General features: G+C 31.4%; 2 protein-coding genes and 1 long non-coding RNA gene across 6 annotated transcripts in view; 2 read left to right on the forward strand and 1 right to left on the reverse strand.

Moving 5' to 3' along the window:
* Positions 1 to 13,107, forward strand: part of LOC110266104 — a 21,733-nt gene extending 8,626 nt beyond the window's left edge. The window contains exons 2-3 of the long non-coding RNA XR_002353044.1: positions 2,179 to 2,187; positions 13,095 to 13,107. This is a non-coding gene — a long non-coding RNA (uncharacterized LOC110266104). The remainder of the gene's footprint in view (positions 1 to 2,178; positions 2,188 to 13,094) is intronic.
* On the forward strand, positions 6,853 to 11,823 carry LOC107612684 (probable terpene synthase 2). The gene is made up of 7 exons (XM_016314390.2): positions 6,853 to 7,068; positions 7,250 to 7,532; positions 7,621 to 7,993; positions 8,709 to 8,927; positions 9,462 to 9,600; positions 11,099 to 11,347; positions 11,451 to 11,823. The coding sequence occupies exons 1-7, from the start codon at positions 6,934 to 6,936 to the stop codon at positions 11,745 to 11,747; spliced, it is 1,695 nt and encodes a 564-aa protein (XP_016169876.1). The 5' UTR covers positions 6,853 to 6,933; the 3' UTR covers positions 11,748 to 11,823.
* Positions 13,753 to 19,823, reverse strand: LOC107612682 (calcium homeostasis endoplasmic reticulum protein). 4 transcript variants are annotated; one of them, XM_016314386.2, is made up of 5 exons: positions 19,479 to 19,822; positions 17,470 to 17,709; positions 16,206 to 17,281; positions 15,252 to 15,526; positions 13,753 to 14,811 (listed from the first exon to the last, which is right to left on the reverse strand). In XM_016314386.2, exons 3-5 carry the CDS (start codon positions 17,228 to 17,230, stop codon positions 14,033 to 14,035), a joined length of 2,079 nt encoding a protein of 692 aa, XP_016169872.1. In that variant the 5' UTR covers positions 17,231 to 17,281; positions 17,470 to 17,709; positions 19,479 to 19,822; the 3' UTR covers positions 13,753 to 14,032. The 4 variants fall into 4 exon arrangements, with proteins under 4 accessions (XP_016169872.1, XP_020965651.1, XP_020965652.1 ...); XM_021109992.1 differs by lacking the exon at positions 19,479 to 19,822 and adding an exon at positions 18,737 to 18,800; XM_021109993.1 differs by lacking the exon at positions 17,470 to 17,709 and having other exon boundaries at positions 15,258 to 15,526; positions 19,479 to 19,823.

Consider the following 21,711-nt stretch of genomic DNA (forward strand, 5'->3'; position numbering starts at 1 on the left):
AAAATTATTTAGCATTTTTAAATATTTATTATAGGATATTATATTTTTATTATCTTAATTCTCTTAGCACATATAAATACTATTTTATATTATTTCATTCGATACAAATGTAATGCACACAAATCCTTTTTTTATTGCTCTCTCTTATCTTTCTAACATAATATCAGAGTCATGATATCCTCCTTAAAAAAGATAAGTTGTTTTTCTTCCATTAAAATCACTGTATTTTTTATACTTTTCCTGTATGCCATTTTTTCTTGTCTATTGTCACTCTTTTGATACTTTTTTACCTCACTAATTAGCCTATTTTCTCTATCTTATGTTTTTCCGAGTCTAATGAATCAAACAGCACTGTCATTTACTACTTACTTATTCTCATGGAAAAACTAAATATTTAATTTTTCGTCATCTTCCGGCATCTTACCATCTCTTTGTAGTTGGTCACTTTTTCGGTTTTTCGGCAGCTCGCCATGTTTTTGACAGTTTTTCCGAGTCTAATGAATCAAACAGCACTGTCATTTACTACTTACTTATTCTCATGGAAAAACTAAATATTTAATTTTTCGTCATCTTCCGGCATCTTACCATCTCTTTGTAGTTGGTTACTTTTTCGGTTTTTCGGCAGCTCGCCATGTTTTTGACAGTTTCGTCTGCGCTTTCCTTGCGGCAGTTTTGTCTGCATTTTCTTTGAGGCAGCTTCGTCTGCGCTTTTCTTGTGGAAGTTTTGTCTACGCTTTCTTGCGGCAGTTCCGTCTGTACTTTCTTGTGGCAGTTCCGTTTGCGCTTCCTTCTGGCAGTTTCACCTGCACTTCCTTCCGACAATTCCGTCTGCACCCGTTCCATTTATTTATGCAATTTTTTTCTTTATTTCCTTGTTTTGAATAAGTTTCAAACTCAAATTGGGAGGATGTTAGAATATGTTAGGATCAATTAGTTTTCATTAGAATTATTTAGTATATCTAAATATTTATTATAGGATATTACGTCTTTATTATCTTAATTCCCTTACCACTTATAAATACATTTTTATATTGTATCATTTTATACAAGTAAAATACACACAAGTCTTTTCTTTATTACTCTCTCTTACCTTTCTAACAGTCTCTATTTAGTCTCCAAACTTTGTGAATGTAATTCATATTAGTTCCTAAACAAATTTGTTATTTACAGAAGTTAATGAAATGTTAACATGAGCAGCCAGATGTCACACTGGACTTCATAAGTGGTATTATTTAAAATTTTCCTCCCAAAATAAGTGATATGATGTATGTCATTTTTGAATTATTTGAGTGCTAAAATTAAAATTGCATTATTATACAGATTTCATCATAATATCTAACTGTCTATGTCAGCGTTCCATTAATATTTGTGTGTCAGAAATTGTTTTAGAGATTGGACTAATATATATCATATTTATAAAGTTTAAGGACTAAAATAAAGACAATTAAAATTTTAGAGATTAAATTAAAATTTACATACAAATTCAAAGACCAAACTAAATATTAAATTCTAAAATCTATAAATTAAATTACATATGATTTTACCAGTTCTTTCGGTGGTAACATAACTGTTATTTTTGTTGTAGATCATAATATAGAGTTCATTTTGAGACAAAAATATAATAATAAAAAATATAATTATGAAAAATTAACAAAAATAATAAAAGAAAAAATAAAAAATAAGTTGTATTTTTTGTTAGTATTTCTGTGTCTTTTTTGTCAAAGATAAACACAAAATACATGAATTCAATATCTCTAGATACAATATCTCTATTTATATCTCTTTTATCAAATACGATTTTGTATCTTTATATTCCTGTCTCAGTGTTCTATTTCTCTAACAATTATTCTCCACATACAAGTCATTTTTTGATACAAGTCACTTGTATTCACGTGCCCACATTCTTCTTCGTGCCGTTACTGCACATTCTTCTTCTTCTTCGTTATTTTTTTTTTCGTTTTTCTCCTCCTCCTCTTTTTATTGAAATTTCTTCTCCGCCATCGTTTTCCTCCTTCTCCTCCATCATTAGTTATTTCGTTGTTGAAGATAATGAATAATTCAAGTTTAGATTGTCAATTGAACCAGAACGAAATTGATTATTATTTTGAATCCAATCAAGTGGCTAAAGTGTGGTTCGATTCTATTTAATTTTTTCGTTAGTAGTTTATGATTCTGTAGGTGAATAATGTTTCGTCGTTGATGATTTGAATTGAATGTAATGTAAAAGTTCTGCATTAAAGAAAATATTTTTCTATATTTGCAGCAAATTCGGATGTAACACGAAGATATTTGGGTGTAAAACGAAAATATTTGAATGTATTGTTTAAGAATTTTTGATGTATGTGTGCTAATAAGTTTTGCATAATTCAAAACTTTTCTTCTCCCTCATTTTCATCTTCTGCTGCTTCTTCTTTTTTTTATCATCATCATCTTCTTTTTCTTTTTCTTATTCATCTTTTTTTTTCTTATTTTATCTTCTCAAATTTCTTCTTGTTTTACTCTTTTAATAAGAATAAAAACAAAAAAAATCAAACAAAGAAGAAGAAGAAACACATAATGCTACAAAATTACTTGAAAGAGGATGAACTTACATTTATTCAACTAAAAGAAAGAAAGAAATAAGAAAAAAAAAAGAAAAAAATACAATAATAGAGGAAACATTTTTCGGTATGTGTGCTAATAAGTTCTGCATAATTCAAAACTCTTCCTCTTCCTCCTCCTCATCTTCTACTGTTTCTTCTTCTTTTTTTCATCATCACCATTTTCTTCTTCTTCTTCTTCTCTTATTCATCTTTTCTTTTTTATTTTATCATCTCAAGTTTTTTCTTGTTTTACTCTTTTAACAAGAATAAAATAAAAAAAAATAAACAAAAAAAAAAGAAACACATAATAATGCTGCAAAATTACTTGAAAGATGATAAACTTATATTCATTCAACTAAAAAAAAATAAGGAAAAGAAGAAGAAAAAAAAAGATGTAGCATTAGAGAAAATATGTTTCTGTACTTGCAAAAAATTCGGATGTAACACAGATATTTGAGTGTATTGTTTAAGAATTTTTGGTGTATGTATACTGATATGTTTGCATAATTCAAAACTATTTTTCTTTCTCCTCTTCATCTTCTGCTGCTTCTTTTTCTTCATCTTCTTATTTTATATTCTTATAATTCTTTTTTAGAAGAAAAAATTAAATAAAAAATAAAAAATACATAATATTACAAAATCAATAGAAAGAAAAAAAAATGTAGCAACAATAACAATAATAAAAAATGTGGATAAAAAAAAAATACGCAAAAAAGGAAAAAAAAAAAAAAGAAGATAGAAGAGAAAGAAAAAGAAAAAAAACACCGAATAAAAAAAATGTAATTTTACACATGTATTATATAAATAATCTGTATCACTGATTTGCTAAAAAGACTTGTATATATACAAGAGCACTTTTTCTCCAAACAAACGCAATTGACTACAATTCTATCTCAAATCAGAGATGAACATTAAATGATAGAAACGTTCGTGGTATACGAAATTCCTTATACGAACAACACGTGGTATTCAAAATTAAAAGGGAGCAATGTCTTAAATATTTAAGTGAAAAAAGAAAAAACATGTGCGTGAATAATCCAAACATGTGCGTGAATAAAAGTAGTTTAAACTTTGAACCCACTCAATTTACAAATTTTATGAGATTTGTTTTTATCGTTCAAAGCAACTCTACTCTGAGCGGAGAGAAGTAGAGAACCACAAAGCAGCACATGGTCCACAATTATATTCCCTCCAAGGCTCCAACGTTGACACCAAAGGTGAATTATGAACCACAAATTTTATGAGATGAACCATTTAATCCAAAAAGTATTCGGGTCATGTTGGATCGAAGAACTTATTTAACTGATGTTCTAAAAATATATGTTAAGATGATAAATTAAAAAAAAAATAGTAGAATGATTTTATCTAAATGAGTTTAATGACTAAAAGAAATTTTATATTAGAATGCAAATTCGATATTATAAATTTGATATTCCTAATATATTGAATTAAATAATTTGTGTATAATTTTTAAGTTATGTCAAGAGTTAATAAAGACAAAAAAGTTTTTAATTAACATATCATTAGTTGTTGGATTTGTTTGGTATTAATTTTTTTTTATTTTAATGACTATAATTGAAAGATTTTTTTTTAGCTATCTATGAATGTTGTGAAGAATAGACTCAGAAACAAAATGAGAAATGAATTTCTTATTAATTGTCTTTTGATTTACATAAAAAAAATTGTTAAAAGATTTGACACAAATTCTATTATCGATGAGTTTTATGATATGAAGTACAGAAGTGTACCATTTCATTAAAAAAATACACATATATTTTTTGTACTCCAAAATATATTTTCTATCAGCATATTTCTATAATAAATCTTATATTATTGTTGTTGTCATGTAAAAGTAATTATATAATTATTATTAAATATAGATTTCCAATAATGTAAAATAATTATTTCTATAATTATGCATAACATCAAATGATTATCCTTTTTCTAGGATTTGATTTCTATTAATATATTACTATCTTATGTTATTTTATGTGACTTTTTATTAGATACCAATTATTAATTATTTTAAAACCAATTTTAGTTAGGATAATTTTTTCAAGATCTTGAAAAAATTAATTATCTTATAAATTACACTAGGAAATACAATTAATCTACACTTTTTAAGAATCAGTGAGGTAGTGGCTTATTTTTGTTTAATAATGTATCCTAATTCGAATTTTTCCATCAGCATAGATTTAATTTTAGAAATATAATTAAATTAAATTTATAGGTAAAATNTAGATAAGGCTTATGAGGTGTTCAAAAAAAACTTGCAATAAACGTGTAGTTTCATAGAACGTAATGATGTCGGATTTGGTAACTAAAATGGATTCTGAATATGGGTGAGAAGCAATTGAAGCATTTGAAGAGATGCAGAGATTGGTGAATATGGAAGCATCACATGTTTGTGTTAATGCCCAAATAATGTTTGTGTTAATGTTCTAAATTCTAATGGTAAAAATCAAAGAAAAAATTATCAAAATATCTATAAAAATTACGAACGTTGATAAAAATACCTATAAATTAAAAAAATTAATGATATATCTATAAAAATAGATTTCGTATAATAAAAATATCTAAATTCTAATTTTTTATTACTTTTTTAATAAAATTTTTAAATTATTCCACTTTCAATCTCAACTCATTTTTTCATTCTTTCATAATTCAACCTGCACTTTTAAAATTCTTGCCATAAAATTCAAAATTACTCCTATAACAAACCAAGCCAAAATTAATGGTAATAATGATGGTGGAGGACCTTAACCAATTCTTGACAGATAAATTTATTATAGTAAGTTCTTTCTCTTTTTTTTTTTACCACATCCCTTCACACAAAAAAGCCCCCAAATTAAGAAAAAAAGAAAAAAAATATCTGAAACGATTAAAAACTGTTTTTTTATGGTTTTTTCTTTAATTCTTTATTGGAATTGATTGATTCTGTTGTTAATCTTAGCACTACAATCTTCAGTTGCATTACTATCTAGGCTCTCACTATAAATATCATTTTATATTATATCATTCTATACATCTGATATACATACAAATCTTTTCTTTATTGCACTCTCTTACCTTTAATTTCTAACCGTCTCTATTTAGTCTCCAAACTTTGTAAACGACTCATATTAGTTCCTAAAAATATTTTCTACGCATAAAAATTAATGAAACGCTAACATAAACAGCCGGATGTCACAATAGACTTTATAAGTGGTATTATTAAAAATTTTCCTTAAAAAATAAGTGATATAATGTCATTTTTGGGTTATTTGTGCGCTAAAACCAAAATTGTATCATTTTACAGGTTTTATCATGGCATCTGATTATCTATGTCAACGTTTCATTAATGTTTGTGTGTCGAAAATTGTTTCAAGGATCGGACTAATATAAATCATATTTACAAAATTTGAAAACTAAATAGAAACAATTAAAATTTTAGAAATTAAATTAAAATTTATGTTCAAATTTAAAGACCAAATTGAGTATTAACTCCCAAGTCTATAAATTAAACCAGCTGAACTGAAATTTACTATTCTCAATTTTTGTACATAAAATACTTAATTAAATTACATATGATTTTACCAGTTCTTTCAGTGGTAACATAAATATTGTTTTTATTGTAGATCATAATACAGAGTTTTTTTTTTTTCGTGATTCTTTTTTTTAATTTTTTATTAAAATAGAGGTAGTTTAGGAATTAAATTAAAAAATTTTTTTAAAAGAACGATTTTAATACGAAAAAAAACGTTAAGGATGATTCTAAATCGAAAATTAAATGAGGGACGGTTTCGATTCTGGCTGAAAATCTTTGGACCAAAACCATATTTATCCCTATTAAAATCAAACACATCAAAGTGAGATCTAATTGAGAACGAATACGTCAAAGTGAGAATAATTGAAAAATATAATATGATTTGTTAGTATAATTGATAATAGGATAATATTGAATCACTTTTATAAACGTTAAGGATATAAATAAGACTATTTAAACGTTAGGGACACAAATAAAACTTACCCAAACGTTGAGAACAAAAACGATACTTTACTCTAATAATTAAATATTTATTTTTTTCACTCTATTAATTTGTTCGCGCCAGAGGTTCCTGGTTGACTAGAATTCTATCTCAAATCAGAGATGAACATTAAATGATAGAAACGTCCGTGGCATAGAAAATTCCTTATACGAACAACACGTGGTATTTAAAATTAAAGGAGAGTAAATGAGTAATGTCTTAAATATTTAAGTAAAAAAATATATCCGTTTTTCTCTCTGTACCACAGATTTTTCCTATATATATGATGAGTAGGCATGGTAGAAATCATAATACAGAATCCAATATTGATAAAGAAATAAAGGATGTGTAGTACTAACACTTCAGTACTTGGTTGCTTCAACCCTGATGCAAAATTCAACATGCTTGATCGAAACACTGCAAATTATCATCCTAGTATTTGGAAGGATTATTTCCTTCAATATGCTTCACAATCCATGGTATATCTATCTATCTATATTCTCGCTTATACATGCATGCAAATGCAATAACAATCAACTGATATATCTTTTAAAATTTACATATATTTATACACATATATATAAGCATTTAGGTATATATATCTTTTATTTTATTATTTTGTTTCTTTATTAAGACTTTCAACACATGGATATAATGCAGGAATTTGATGATGAAACGAAGGCACAAATTGAAAAACTGAAGAAAGAAGTAGTCAAAATGCTTATTGATATCTCTAAACCCATTGAAGAAATAGTTAACTTGATTGATTTAATATGTCATTTGGGCATTCATTATCACTTTGAAAGCGAGATTGATGAAGTGCTGCAACAAATTCACAAGAATTATACAAAAAAAGGAGAAATAATAATTGTTGATGATAACCTTCGCTTACTTGCTTTGCTTTTTAGGTTATTAAGGCAACAAGGATATCACGTTTCACCAAGTATATACCTTTTTCCTATTCTTTTTAGCTTATTTTTATATTTTGGCTTTAAATAATAACCTTAGTTTAATTTTTGTACAATATCTAGATGTGTTCAACAAATACAAGGATGAGAATGGAAATTTCAGTGAAAAACTTGTGAAGGATGTGGAGGGATTGGTAGAGTTGTATGAAGCATGTCATCTCAGAATTCATGGAGAAGAAATATTAGATGAAGCTTATGCATTCGCTTCCACTAAACTTAAATCCATTGCGACCCAATTGAAGCCTTCACTTGCAGCACAAGTCAATTATAGTTTAAAGCAATCTTTACACCGAGGTTTGCCGAGATTGGAGGCACGCCGTTTTATTTCAATATATGAAGAAGATCCAACCCATAATCAAATTCTACTCACTCTTGCAAAATTAGACTTTAATTTCCTACAAAACTTGCATCGAAAAGAAGTTGGCAACATTTGCGAGTAAGCTCTTTAAGTTTAAAATGTTTAGTTTTGATATATATTGAGTTTTACTTTATTTTTGTTAAATATTTGTTATAAGTTATATGCTAATATATATTGTAACATCAAATTAATGAAAATAACCAAAAGAAAGGAAGACAAAAAAGTTATTATAGAGACAAAAGTTCTTGAAATGAATCCAAACAAAAAAATATACATTTTATAAAAATATTTTTTTCCAATAGTTTGTTTTATTGTTCTTCAACCTTTAAATACGGCAAGGAGGGACCTCATGGCTGGTGAATTGCCCCCTTTGGCATTATTGCCATTAGGAACAATAAATTAAGTCAAAATCAATAAGCTAACATGTTTTTTAGATAAATAAATTTTGAATTTTGAATTTTTAAATTTTGGATGTGCATTTCTTTTGCTAATAATTAAATAAAAAGTATTTAATAGTAAAAAATATTAACCAAAAATCGTCAAATTTATTATTTTAAACTTTATTTAATGCACCTTACAATACATACAGACATATTAAATAAAATAAATTTAGACTGTTTGGCCTGTTTTTTTTTTGTCGTCCTAATATTACTGAAATTAAATTAACTAACTTTTGTTGACATCAGTGAGTAAATTTATTTATTTATTTAACAAAACTCTCCATAATTTAACATATAAATTGTTTCCCAAGAGTGTTTAAATTTCGTTATTGTGTTTTTGTGGTTTCATTTAGGTGGTGGAAAGAGGTTGATGTTGCTGCAAAACTGCCATTTACTCGAGATAGAATTGTGGAATGTTGTAACTGGATTTTGGCAATTTATTTTGAGCCCCAATATTCTCAAATTAGGAAAATACTGACAAAACTGATCGCTTTTATGTCAATTGTTGATGATACATATGATTTGTATGGAACCATGGATGAACTGGAACTTTTCACCGAGGCAATTCAAAGGTTCGGTTAGCAATTATGAATAAATATAGTTGAAAATTCAGGTACAGTCAACTTCACGTGAAGTTGATAGTTGTGAGCTATTAAATGATTTGAATAATTTGACTAAATTTTTATCTGACGGCTTTCAATTATCAACTTCATATAAAGTTGATTGCACCTAAGTTTTTATCATAAGTATAACTACTAATTTTGATTGCTCTAGTCGATATATATTTTATATAAAAAATGAGAATTTATATTTTTATCTTTCCTTTATTAACAAAATCAATTTAATTAATTGATTTCATTATTTTATTACCAATTTGAATCAATTCTATATTTTTTCTCTCATTAATTTTAAAATTCTTCAAAAAATCTATTGAGGCTGCAACTCAATCAATTTCAGTTCAATTCCAACAATTTGTGCATCTCTCCTACATTTTTCTTAATTTTTTTATTCAAAGAGTTAATTTTAAAATCAATCTAAAACGTTTATTTCTTCGTATCCAACATTCTTAATGAAAATTAATATATATGGTTACATGGTTATTACAGGTGGGATATTAGTTGCATAAATGATCTTCCAGAATACATGAAATTAATATATGAGTCTCTCTTCAAGATTTATGAAGAAGCAGAACGAGAGCTTGAAAAGCAAGGAAGAGCATATTGCATTAAATATGTCATAAAAGAAGTAAGATTTGAATTTTCGATAATATATTCTTTATTATATTCTGTCATTATTAAACTTATTCAATTTGGACATATCTAGCTTGTAAATTAACAAATAACCATTTTAAATTTATAAGATAGATGCAACATGAGTGAAGAAGTTTATTAGTTTGAGATTTGTTAAAGCCAAAATCGGTTAATAATCCTTTTGACACTAAAGTAGTATTTTTTTCTAGAGATTGGAGCTGGAATTGGAAAATCATGACTCAGCATAAAATAGAGACACAAAGAAATAAAATTTTTTGAGAATGAAAACTAAAATTTTAACAATATTTTTTTAATAACTAAAGATATTTTAATAAATATTCTTATTTTATATCTATATTTATTCTGAATTAAATAGAATACTAACTAAGATATAACTACATTTTACACCAAATATAATACAAAACTTAATATTTCAATTTTAATTTCTCTTTCAAATACAACCTAAAAGTTATGGTAAATCTCCTTATTTTATTCATATTTATCTTGAATCAAATAGGACATTACTCAATTTTATATATTTTATGCTAAATATAATATAGAGATTTAATTTAGTTTTAGTATTTCAGTCTTTCTTTTAAATTCTAGTCTTAAAAAAGAGACTAAGAGACTGATACTGTGAGACAGAAACTAAGGTAGCATTTGTTTTGAGTTACTGAGACAGAGACTGAGAAACAGAGACAGAGAGACTGAGACTGAGAGACTGAGACTCAGTATCATATTTATTAGTTCAGAGACTGGTATTAAAATTTCTGTATCTGTCTCCAAAATTTCAGTATTTCAGTACCTCCAAAAACTAGGGACACAGGGGGACTAAAATTTTTAGAGATGAAAACTGAAACTTTAATAACATTTTATACCTAAAATACCCTTATTTTAATTAATTAATTTCAATTTTACCCTTTGTGCAAATTAAATTAGAGTTTCATTCTTGTTCCAATTTCTGTCTCCCATTTTGTACCAAACAGAATACTGAGATTTATTTCAATCTCAGTCTCTCAGTCTCAGTCTTTCCGTCTCTGTCTCTCCACCAAACGCTACCTCTATAGCGTTTGTTCTGAGGTACTAGGACGGAGACTGAAACTCAGTATTATGTTTGTTAGTTTAAAGACTAGTATTAAAATTTCAGTCTCTGTTTCCAATAGTTTAGTATTTCAGTAACTCTAAAAACTGGGGACACATGGGATTGGAGTTTGTGGGAGCGGAGACTGAAACTTTAATAACATTTTATACTTAAAATATCCTCATTTCAATTAATTAATTTCAACTTTATACTTTGTGCAAATTAAATTAGAGATTTATTCTTATTTTAGTCTCTGTTTCTCACTTTATACCAAACACAATACTAAGACTTATTTTAGTTTATTTTAGTTTCTGTCTCTTGTATAGATGCAACATTGAATTAATCTCATCATAATTCTCCAAAAACACACTATCATCAATAATGAATTTATTATATACATGTTGAATGGTAGCTTCAAAAGACAATCCAAGCCTACATGACTGAGGTCAAATGGTTGAATAACAAGTATATACCAACAATGGCAGAGTACATCCAAACATCAGCAATCTCATCTGGTTATCCGTTGCTCATAGCAATTTCTTATGTTGGCATGGGAGATATGGCCACAAAAGACATCTTTAAATGGGTAACAAATGAACCCAAAATTGTTACAGCTTCTGCAACTATGTGCAGGATCATGGATGACATTGTCTCTAATGAGGTATAGCCATGTGCAAAAGTTCTTTATTTTGATATTATAATTGAATTTTCCTTATTATTTAGTCATGTGAAAGTTATTTTAAAAGCTAAATCTCATTGAACAGTTTGAACAAAAAAGAGAACATGTTGCCTCAATAATAGAATGCTATATGAGAGATTATGGTGTATCTAAAGAAGAAGCCATTCAAGAATTGCAAAAGGGAGTTACAGATGCTTGGAAGGATATAAATGAGGAATGCCTCAAGCCAACAGAAGTTCCAAGGCCGTTTCTAATGAATATTCTCAACATGTCACGATTTTTGGATGTGATGTACAAAGATGAAGATTGCTACACTCATGCTGAAGGAAAAATGAAGAAATGCATTGAAGCTTTGCTTGTTGATCCGGTGCCAATAACATGAGAAAGAAGCATCTTAATTGTTTGTTTGGACCATTAAATTGTTAGAAATGAGAAAAAAAAAATTTAATTCTTTAGTGTATTTGGCAAAATTTTAACATTTTAAAAAATATATTGGCGCAACTCATAAATCTGAACTTCAGTCTTGATATATTGGCGCAACTCATAAATCGAATCAAGTGAAGGCTTTGTAGTATTTGCTAGAATTTTGACTTCTTTTTAATATTTGACCTCTTTATAGTTTGAACTCTAAATTTTTTTTTTTTTTGGTGACTTAAAAGAAAATAAACAAAAACTAAGAAAGAAAAAAAACAAGAAACTGCTTAAGAAAGGCAGTCTCGCTGAATACTACTCTCAAACTCCTTCAAAGGCAATGGAAGCTCCACTTGGGAAGAAATAGTCCTCATTGCAGTCTTTGCCATGATGTCTGCTACTGTATTTGCATCTCTCAAGATCAACCGAAGATCAGCACGCCATTTCCAAGACATGATATCTCAGATTTTTAACACCAAAGGATTAATAAACCCAGAGCAATCTTGTAAATTATTGACAATAGTAAATAATTTACAAGATTAAAAGCAAACTAAATACATCATCACTTAAACTAAATAAAATATAAGGAAAATACGCTAAAAAAAAGTTTTTTTTTTCTTTAGACAAAAATATGATACACAGTTTTTGTCAAAAATATTCTCAGAATTATCTTTATCTTATTGTAATTAATTTATAATTTTCATATGTAAGACAAAAAAAATTGGGACTTTTTAGTGGTGATTGAAATATTATTTTACAAATTTGTCATAAAATAATATATAATTTACATGACTAATAAGAACAGTTTTTATTGAAATAATCATTACATTTAAGTTTGCAGTTAGTTTTACATATAATTGGAATTTTAATTATAGTTTATTTTGGTTTACAAATAAAGGCTTAGCTATGTTAAAATTACTGATAAAAAAAATTATTATAAAAAGTTATATCAAAGTTTGATTTTCAATACAATTATTGTGCATCTATTAAAATAAAACATTTAAAATTTTTCTGCTAATAGTAATCTTAACTTATGTCCTAAAATTACATATTAACTAAATCCAACAAATAATTAGTATAACCATAAATTATGGCCAAATGAAATTATAGAGCTTTTTCAAATAGCATATTCCCAATATATTTTCAAAAGATCTTAGACGGTGTTTGTTTACAGGAACAGGACACTGAATTAGGGACACAAAAACACAAAATCATATTTGATAGATGAGACATAAATAGAGACATTGTGTCCAGAGATACTGAATTAATGTATTTTGTGTTTACCCTAACAGAAAAAATACAAAGATATTAACAAAAGACACAACTTATTTTTTATTTTTTCTTTCATTGTTCTTATTAATTTTTCATAATTATATTTTTTATTATTATATTTTTCTTCTCAAATTTTTTGAATGAAAAAAAAAAAAGAGAATTAATTAAATTTTCTTAATTTGTTCTACTTTATCACTAAATAGAATACAAAAACACTAAATTCTATGTCTCTATCTTTTATATCTTATTCTTAGTGTTTTATTTTATCGTGTTCTCACAAACAAATACAGCATTAAGGCTGTCCACGCCAGAAAAAAGCAATGAAAAACTGTCTATAAAGTATAAACTAAAAAACACTACCAAATAATAAGAAAATAGCAGGGTAAATGGCTTAAGGTCAATAACAATTTAAATTGCTTATCAATACTTAGGGAAAAAAAAAATCAATTTTGAACTGAATATATTTTTTAACCATCAGAATTGAACACTAACGATAAAATATATAAACTAATTCTATACTCATCAAAAATTAAAATAATTGGACAAAACTAACCAGACCATCCAATATAAGTGATTCGTTTGATAATTTTATGACACTAATTCAATATTTAAATTTTCATGAAATATTAAGAAATGTAATTTCCTAAACTTTCGATCAAACTAATACACCACATAGCCACAAACGTACTTAGAACAACCCATTCTTTTTCCGGCTAAGTTCTGATGTTGAATTTATAAGTACCGAATTGAAACTTGGAAATACAGTTCTAGCATGCGATTGTCATTGGTATTTTTATACCACTATTTCATTGGCTTTGAAGGTTGTTAGCGGGTTTCGTTGGACACATGAAATTCATCAACAAATACAAATGATAGAGAAATTTAGGTCACTGGTACAGATAAAAATTTTAACAAATTACTCAACAGACCTAGTCTAATGATACTCAGCAATTGAAAAACTTGTGATGATACAATTAGTTGAATTCATCTTGTAGCTGCTCTAGCACTCATCGATGAATGGTAAGTGGTACTTCTCTGCTTCCTGTAGGATGTATATACATCATCATACTGACTCACTTCATTGGGGTTTGCTGTTGCCCCGAGTCCCAACCTAGCCGAGCTTACTGATCCTGGTTTCCGATCTACGCTCCCATCGGCATAAGTCCCAGTCTCTGGATCCACCTGCTGCAAATTTGGTGGTGGAGGAATGCAAGCGCCTCCCTTCCTTACTGCAGGCTCTCTCTCATATTCTCTCTCGTATTCATCATCTTCATCTCTTGAATCAGAATTCATAGGACCCTCAGAAGGATTAGCTTCTCCAATTTCCTTAAAGAATTTCGACACCCTTTGAAGAATTTCTGACGGTGGCACAGTTGATGGTGGTATCATTGTTGGGATGTCCAAAGGGCTCAAAGGAGAATATGGAACTCCGCTACCAATCTGCATCTTTCTAACCATTCCAGGAATGAGGCCAGGAGGGAACAACGGATATGGTGGCAATTGATCACTGGTGCTGGATGATGGAGCCTGCAATAAATGTCCACCAGGAGGTTGATTGGCTGATTGAACCGAAGAAGGTATAGCCATAGACCCTGGAAAAGCACTTGGAGGAGCAGAATTTGGAACAAATTGTTGAGCTGCCATAGATGATGGTAAAGTTTGCCCTGGAACTGCATGTTTATCAAGGCGATCTTGTTCTGCAATACTTGAACCAGAGCCCAGCCTATCAGCATGCCACAGCTGGATTGGGGTCTGCAATATTCCTGAAATTGGGAGGGAACAATAATTTCTTAATCCAATTAATCTATACCTCAAGAAATCAATTTTTTCTTGATAAGATTAAAAGCTGTAACAAAGTTATCTAAAGACTCTTTGGTGGAAAAAAGTGGTGCATTCATATGCAATCACTAGTATATGTGTGAGCAACAATGTATTATTTATAAGGGACAAAAAAAAAAAAGATAACTTGCAGCATCAAAAAAATACCCACAGGAAAAAAAAGAAGTTCCAACTCAAGCAAACTGCAAACCACTTTCACAGCAATAGCAATTAAAGAAACAAATTTTCTAAGAGCAAGGGAGAAACATTTTGTGGCTTTAGTTCCCCATCAAAGGGGTCCCCAATAATTCTATTATATCATGAACATTATCCAACTACACTGTAAAGGCATTTACAGAATTCTAGATAAAGAAGAGAAGCTTACCAGTACCTGAATTTGCTGAAGCAGATAAATCCTTGGAAGCCCCAGGAAAAGAATTGGCATGTGGCCCACCAATCATCTCACTCTTCAGTAAAGAAATAGTCTCTTGATCGAAAACCTCTTTAGAAGCCCAGAACTCCACCATTTGCTGCAACCTTTTCCTATATTCTTCATTGCTTTGTGGATTGTGATAAATTCTAGCAAGCATGGAGCCTAAAACAGGCTTAAATGCAAGGGCTTCATTGTCAAGATCACGACTGCTTGTCCTCCGATTCAAGCTGTAAACCAATGATGCAAGGATCAAAGATGATGAAAACCAGAACAACCACATTAGCATACATGTCGGGCAGATTATCTAAAGTAAAACTGCAATGAGATTAAGCCAATAAGCAAGATGAGAAGACCTTGTTGAGCCAAAAACTTGCAAGGAAGTACAATAAAATTTAATTCATAAAAATTTTGTCTAAGATGTGAGAAACAGCTAGATGTGATTCACAAGCCTCTGAACTAAAAAGTAGAAACAACAAAACAAGACAAAACATAAAAAGCATACCAAACAGGGCTTTGATGGTGGTGTTTGCCTATTCATAATATAATAAGCAGACCACATTCCAATAGTTTAAGATGCAAATAGCAGACTTAAGAGAAAAGTAAAACAACTAAGTTGAGTATAAACAAGTAGTTCCCCATGTGCACTTGTGCAGTGGGGATTGATCAAAACTTTTTAACTCCTAGTAAACATAAATTTTATGCCATTTCCCATCAGGGAACTAATCCACCCATCAGCAAAAACAGCACAACAAAAATAGAACTAGAAATACACTAATAACCACGGTCATTTTGATAGCTGGTAAAGCAATGGATAGATGAAGGAACACAGTGAAATTGTGATCCACAATTTCTGCTGATTAGAAGCAAAGTTCTAATGCTAATTAATCAATTGATAATATATGCTACCTGTCAAAAAGAATGTCATTTGCAAGGTATATTATATGTAGCTGCCTCTCAACATCGTCCAATGCGAAGACCCTCTCTCTAAGAGCCTCTGCTAGAGCTGGTGCAAATGGAGATCTCTGCATGAACCAAAGTTTGGCACCTTTAATAGATTCTTTTGTACCATTTAGATTGTTAAGAACATTAGTGAGCTCCACTGCAACATCAGATGGAAGTGGCCCAGAAAGTTCTTTGAAAGGCTTGGATGACTGATCATACTCAGGTCGGCCATGAACCCCAAAAGGCTGAGGATGTTGATGGTGGTGCTGCTGATCATAGAAATGCAGGAAAGAAGGTGGACCTAACATTGAAGGCGAAGAACCAATTCCTGCAGCATTCATTGGGGGAGCATTTGGAGGGGATGGATTCATCAGTGGATTTGGAGGAGGATGGATCATGGACATGGAAGATGAGGGAAAAGGTGGGTTAAAAGGACCACCAGGGGGACGTGTCGATAACCAGAGCTTATAACGGTAATAACCATGGCCCTCCCCACCAAAGAGGAAACTATAAGAAGGATTATCACGTTGCTTTTCACATATCATGGCTTCAAAGTCAGGACCATTTTTCACAGCATACTCAACAAGTTTGTCAATTCGCTTGTGGAGCTCGGGATCAGAAGGGGGTGCAACTGGAGGCGGAGCAGAATCATAATAAGGTGAAGGAACAAGAGGAGCAAAAGGAGATGGGAATGCAGGTGGTGGTGCTTGGTGTTGCTGTTGCATAAGATGAGGAGGGGGAGGGGCATGTGGGTGTAACTGTTGAAGCTGCAGCTGCTGCTGAGGCATGGCATGATGATAAGGGAACTTTTGCAAAGAGGGGTGTGCTGGACCAGGACCTGGGGGAAGAAAGGGGGGAAATTGTTGATGCTGGGGATGAAATCCAAACTGCTGCTGCTGTTGTTGCTGCCGCATATTAGCAGCTTGTTGCTGTTGCTGAGCATAAGCCATAGCAGAAGCAGATGCATAATCATGACCCTGTCGTTCCATTGGAATTCTGTAACTATTTCTATACAATACACCTCAATAGCTCTTTATGACCTACACACAGTAAAAATTAAAAAAAAAAAAATTCATTTCTGTTATAATTCCAGTAAATCATATCAAGTTAAAAATCACATTCATAACAAAAATACTCAATGAACTACAGGAATAGGAAACTTTTAATCAAACAATTCTCATAATCAATTAGGCACAGACACTGATCCATAGAAATGGAGAAGACCTACCTGTGATGAATGACCACCGACACAGAACGGCGAACCAGCAGCACCTTCTGACCAATGGCAAATCTTCAGAGGTGACATGCGAGAGAGAGTGAGAGAGGAAGGGACTGGAGAGTGGGGATGGTTTGTGGGTTGTGGCTTCTCTCACTCCGATTTTTCATTTTGGGTCAAGGGTTTGTGGCTTTCTGATGCGGTAATGGCTCAGATTTTCGAGAATCTTTCAATATAGAATTCTTGGAAAGTCTGAAAGGAGAGGCTATCCAAGTGTCACAAAACTGGATGTGTGCTGTGTGCAGCATTATTCATGTCATGTAAACATTTACTGTGGCATAAGCTCATTGGTCTATCATGTGTATATGTTAGTGAATGGCCATTAGATGTAAGCTATTAGTCTATTTGATTTTTTGCAAATAGGTATGCTGGGATTTTCAAATGTGTTTGAGTACAATCTTATATCTACCCTACATCGGTGCTTACAAATTAACATTATAGGCAGCGGAAATAGCTCCCTTTCAAAATCAAATTTAGAAACCAAAATATAAAAGATAAAAAATCAAAATCGAAAGCAAATTTCAAAATTTTAACGTCTTAAATTTCAAATGGTGGAGCTTTTTTCCCACCAAAATGTTTTTATATATATACAGAACAAGTTGAGCCTTCTTTTCAGCAGAATGGTGGAACTCTTTTTTTTTCCATGAAAGAAGGAATTCTTCAGCCGTTCCTGTCAAGGTTAAATAAAAGTAATGTTCAAACATAACAATGGAGATAGTTCTTCGTGATATAAAGGTTAGTGTTTAGATTTTTTATTTATTGAAATAAATCATATGTATATGTACTTTTTACAATAACAAAATTAACATGCTGACTTTAGTTTTGTAAAAAATCAGGGGACTAATTCATGCTTCAACTCCTAGATCAGTGGTAAGTACTCCTTAAATCCAAATAGTTACTTTTTTTACATTGCATCCACAATTTTCCTTTTCCCCTTTCTTTGGAGTAGAAAATATCTCCTTAAACCAGATTTTTAAATTCCAATAGTGTTACTATCTAACAATTATTATATTGTCTTAATAACTGCAATGTTCAAGGAAGAAGGAAAGAGAAGGGGAAATAGCAAGGACTCCTTCTCTACAAAAAACTAACTTCTGTTTTTCTTTTTACTTTCTTTTCTGTCTTCTATGTATATTTCAGCACTCTCTGAAGAACTATTATCAAAGCTTACAGGGACAACCAAAAAAAAAACATAGAATATAGAAGCAGAAAATGGTACCACAAAGGGGAGGGCTAGATAAGATGATGGCGAAACCACAGAGCTCGGAGGAGAGGATGGCAGGTCGGCCGCGACACCGGGCAGACGAAGGCAGCAATGTTCGAGACTCGACGGTGGCATAACTCACGAGACGGAGGAGCTTGAGGGGCGGTGAAGCGCGGACGGCGGAGCTCCAGACACAGTTAATCGCAGACGGAGGAACAGGAGCTTGAGGCGTTTTGAATGATGGAAGTTGTATGAGACTTGAGTGTGTGGGAGAATATGAGAGTGGATAATGGAGGTTGGAGGCGCTGTGGATGGTTGAATGGTGAATGAGAAGGTGATTTAGTCGGGTGTCACTGATCAGGGTAGCGACGGGTAATGGGACCCCGTATCCGCCGGGGATCTAGCCATCTAGGTCTCCGCAGATTTTTAAAAAATTCAAAAAATCGAAAAAAAAAAAAGAAGATAATCCTCAATAGCTAACAATGTCTAATCATTCTAATCACCAATCAGCATCGATTGAACACAAACTTACATCAACAATAAAATTAACAAGGTACCACACAATTACATTTACATCAACAATCAACAAAATTAACAAAGCACCATCAACAATCAACAAAATAAAATCATAAAATTGACTCAAAAAAGAAATTTACCTAAGAACTGAAGCCCTTAACTCAGAAGTCAGAAACTCAATCATAAAAGTTAACTCATGAAAAAATAATTGAAACTGAAGTAGCAGAGGAGGATTGCTTACCGGCAGAGCAACGGAGGGGGAGGAACGACGACGGTTCTGCCTCTGACGCGACGACGACGTCCTCCTCGGCTGGGTCAGGCGCGCGACGACGGCGTTCTCCTTGGCTGGGTCAGGCGCATGACGACGACGTTCTCCTCGGCTGGGTCAGGCGCGCGACGAGACGTTCTCCTCGGGCATGTCTCTCAGGCGTGAAGCAGTGAGAAGGGGGAGCGCGGCGGTGAGAGGAGAGGTGGAGAGAATCTGTGAACTGAATAGGGTCTGAATGAGAGGAAGTGACGACAGTTTGGGGATTTAGGGTTTAGGTGAAACTAAGAGCATTTACAATCAGTGTCACTTTTAATTCTTTTAAGAAAATCTTGATTGGAGTTAATTTCGGTAATAAAATTGGTATCATCTTATAAATATGGTATTATTTTGATGAAAATTTAATAAAATTTTGTTATTTATATAATTATATAGATAAAATTATTTAAAATAATATAATATAAATTTTTAAATTTTAATTGAACTAATACTGAATATTGAAAGAGTAAATTTTATTTTTAGTTTCAAATTATTATTTATGGGATAAATATTTTTTCTATTTTCTGACTTTTTTTCTGAAGGGCAATGCACACCTTAATCATACTTAAACCTCAATGAGACCCTATCCATTAAGAAAAATGGATAGATCGACCCCTTGTTATTGGATGATAAAAGATTGCTGCGGACGGGTCAAGTAACAGTGCCATGTGTCAACTCAATTTCAAATAGTTGCAGGGACTAAAACTCCATTCTCTGACCTTTCTTCTTCTTCCTTCTCCTCATCCTCCTTTTTTTTTCAAAATTCCAACCTATAATATAATCAAGCTCACCATACTAACATAAATTCCAATCATATTCACTTACGATTATGAAAATCATACAATGAATAATTAACACAACAAACACGATTAAGTTCACCAATTTCATCATAATCGCATAACCTAGAGTTTGAGAGAATAATACTTAATTTCACTAAAAATCTGCTACTTCAAAGTAATTAGTTGGCAGAGATTGTGAGGTTCGGTAATGGTGGCAGGCGGTTTCTTTGATGTAGCTTCAGCGACCAACAGTAGCAACGATAAGACGGCGACAGTGGCGATTTGACCGCTCAGAGATTGCGACATAGACAAGAGAAGCAAGATGCAGGGACAATAGCAGCAGCAATGGCATCGGTAACTCTGGCAGCATTAGTTCCGTGGAGTCAGAACGACAACCACAGCAGATCAAGACAGAACAAATGCAAGCCAGCTATGGCGCAGGGGAATGAAGAGCAGAAAAATGACAACAAAAGCACACGTGGCAAAGACTGTTACAGTGCAAAGAGACGGAAGCAGCAGTGAAGACTCATCCTCGAATCGGCGAAAGCAACAACAATGTGGGGCTGGGGAAGAAATAGGGCACGTCGTAGGAAAAGGAAAAGAAGAGGAAGAAGAAAAGAGAGGTTGGTTCGATGATGGTGGTGCCGTGGTGATGGTGGTGAAGGTAAAGCTCGATGATGATGGTGATGGAAATAATTGTGACTGGCCAAAGAAAAAAGAGAAGAAGAGGAACAAGAAAGGGAGGAAGAAGAAGAGAAGAGAAGAGAAGAAGAGGAGTTTTTTTTTTTTTTTCGGGGAGGGAGTTTTTAGTCTCTATAACTATTTGGAGTTGACACATTAGCTTCAACCTGACACGTCATCCTTGCAACCTTTTGTCGACCGGTAGCAGGAGTTGATTTGTCCATTTTTCTTGATGGATGGGGGCCTAGTTGAGGTTTAAAGATGTTTATGGTGCGCTGTCTCACAAGAAAAAGGTCAAAGACCGAAAAGGGTATTTACCCTTATTTATGAAATATGATCCCACAAATATTCTTATAGGATCCAAAATAAAATGAAATTAAAACTAATATTGGAGATACTCTAATTAATATGTGTGTTTACTATACGGTGATTATGTATGGTCCTCGTTCCCACGAATAGTGAAAAGCCTCCAAATTTGTCCCCCAACAAGTAATTCTCGCGACATAGTTATCAAACTCGGTCCGACCTGATCGGTCAAATTGAAAATTCGGTCATCTAGTCATCAATTTAAGTTGAGTCATCATTTGAACCGATCAAACAATTTGTTATTTACCTGGTCAAATTCAATCAAATTCGATAAAATTTGTTTAAAATCAGTTTAAATTGACTCGGTTAAACTACAAAAATATTTTTTCTATACATGATTTTTT

Source organism: Arachis ipaensis, chromosome B08 (genome assembly GCF_000816755.2).
Source record: "Arachis ipaensis cultivar K30076 chromosome B08, Araip1.1, whole genome shotgun sequence".
Lineage (NCBI taxonomy): Eukaryota > Viridiplantae > Streptophyta > Magnoliopsida > Fabales > Fabaceae > Arachis > Arachis ipaensis.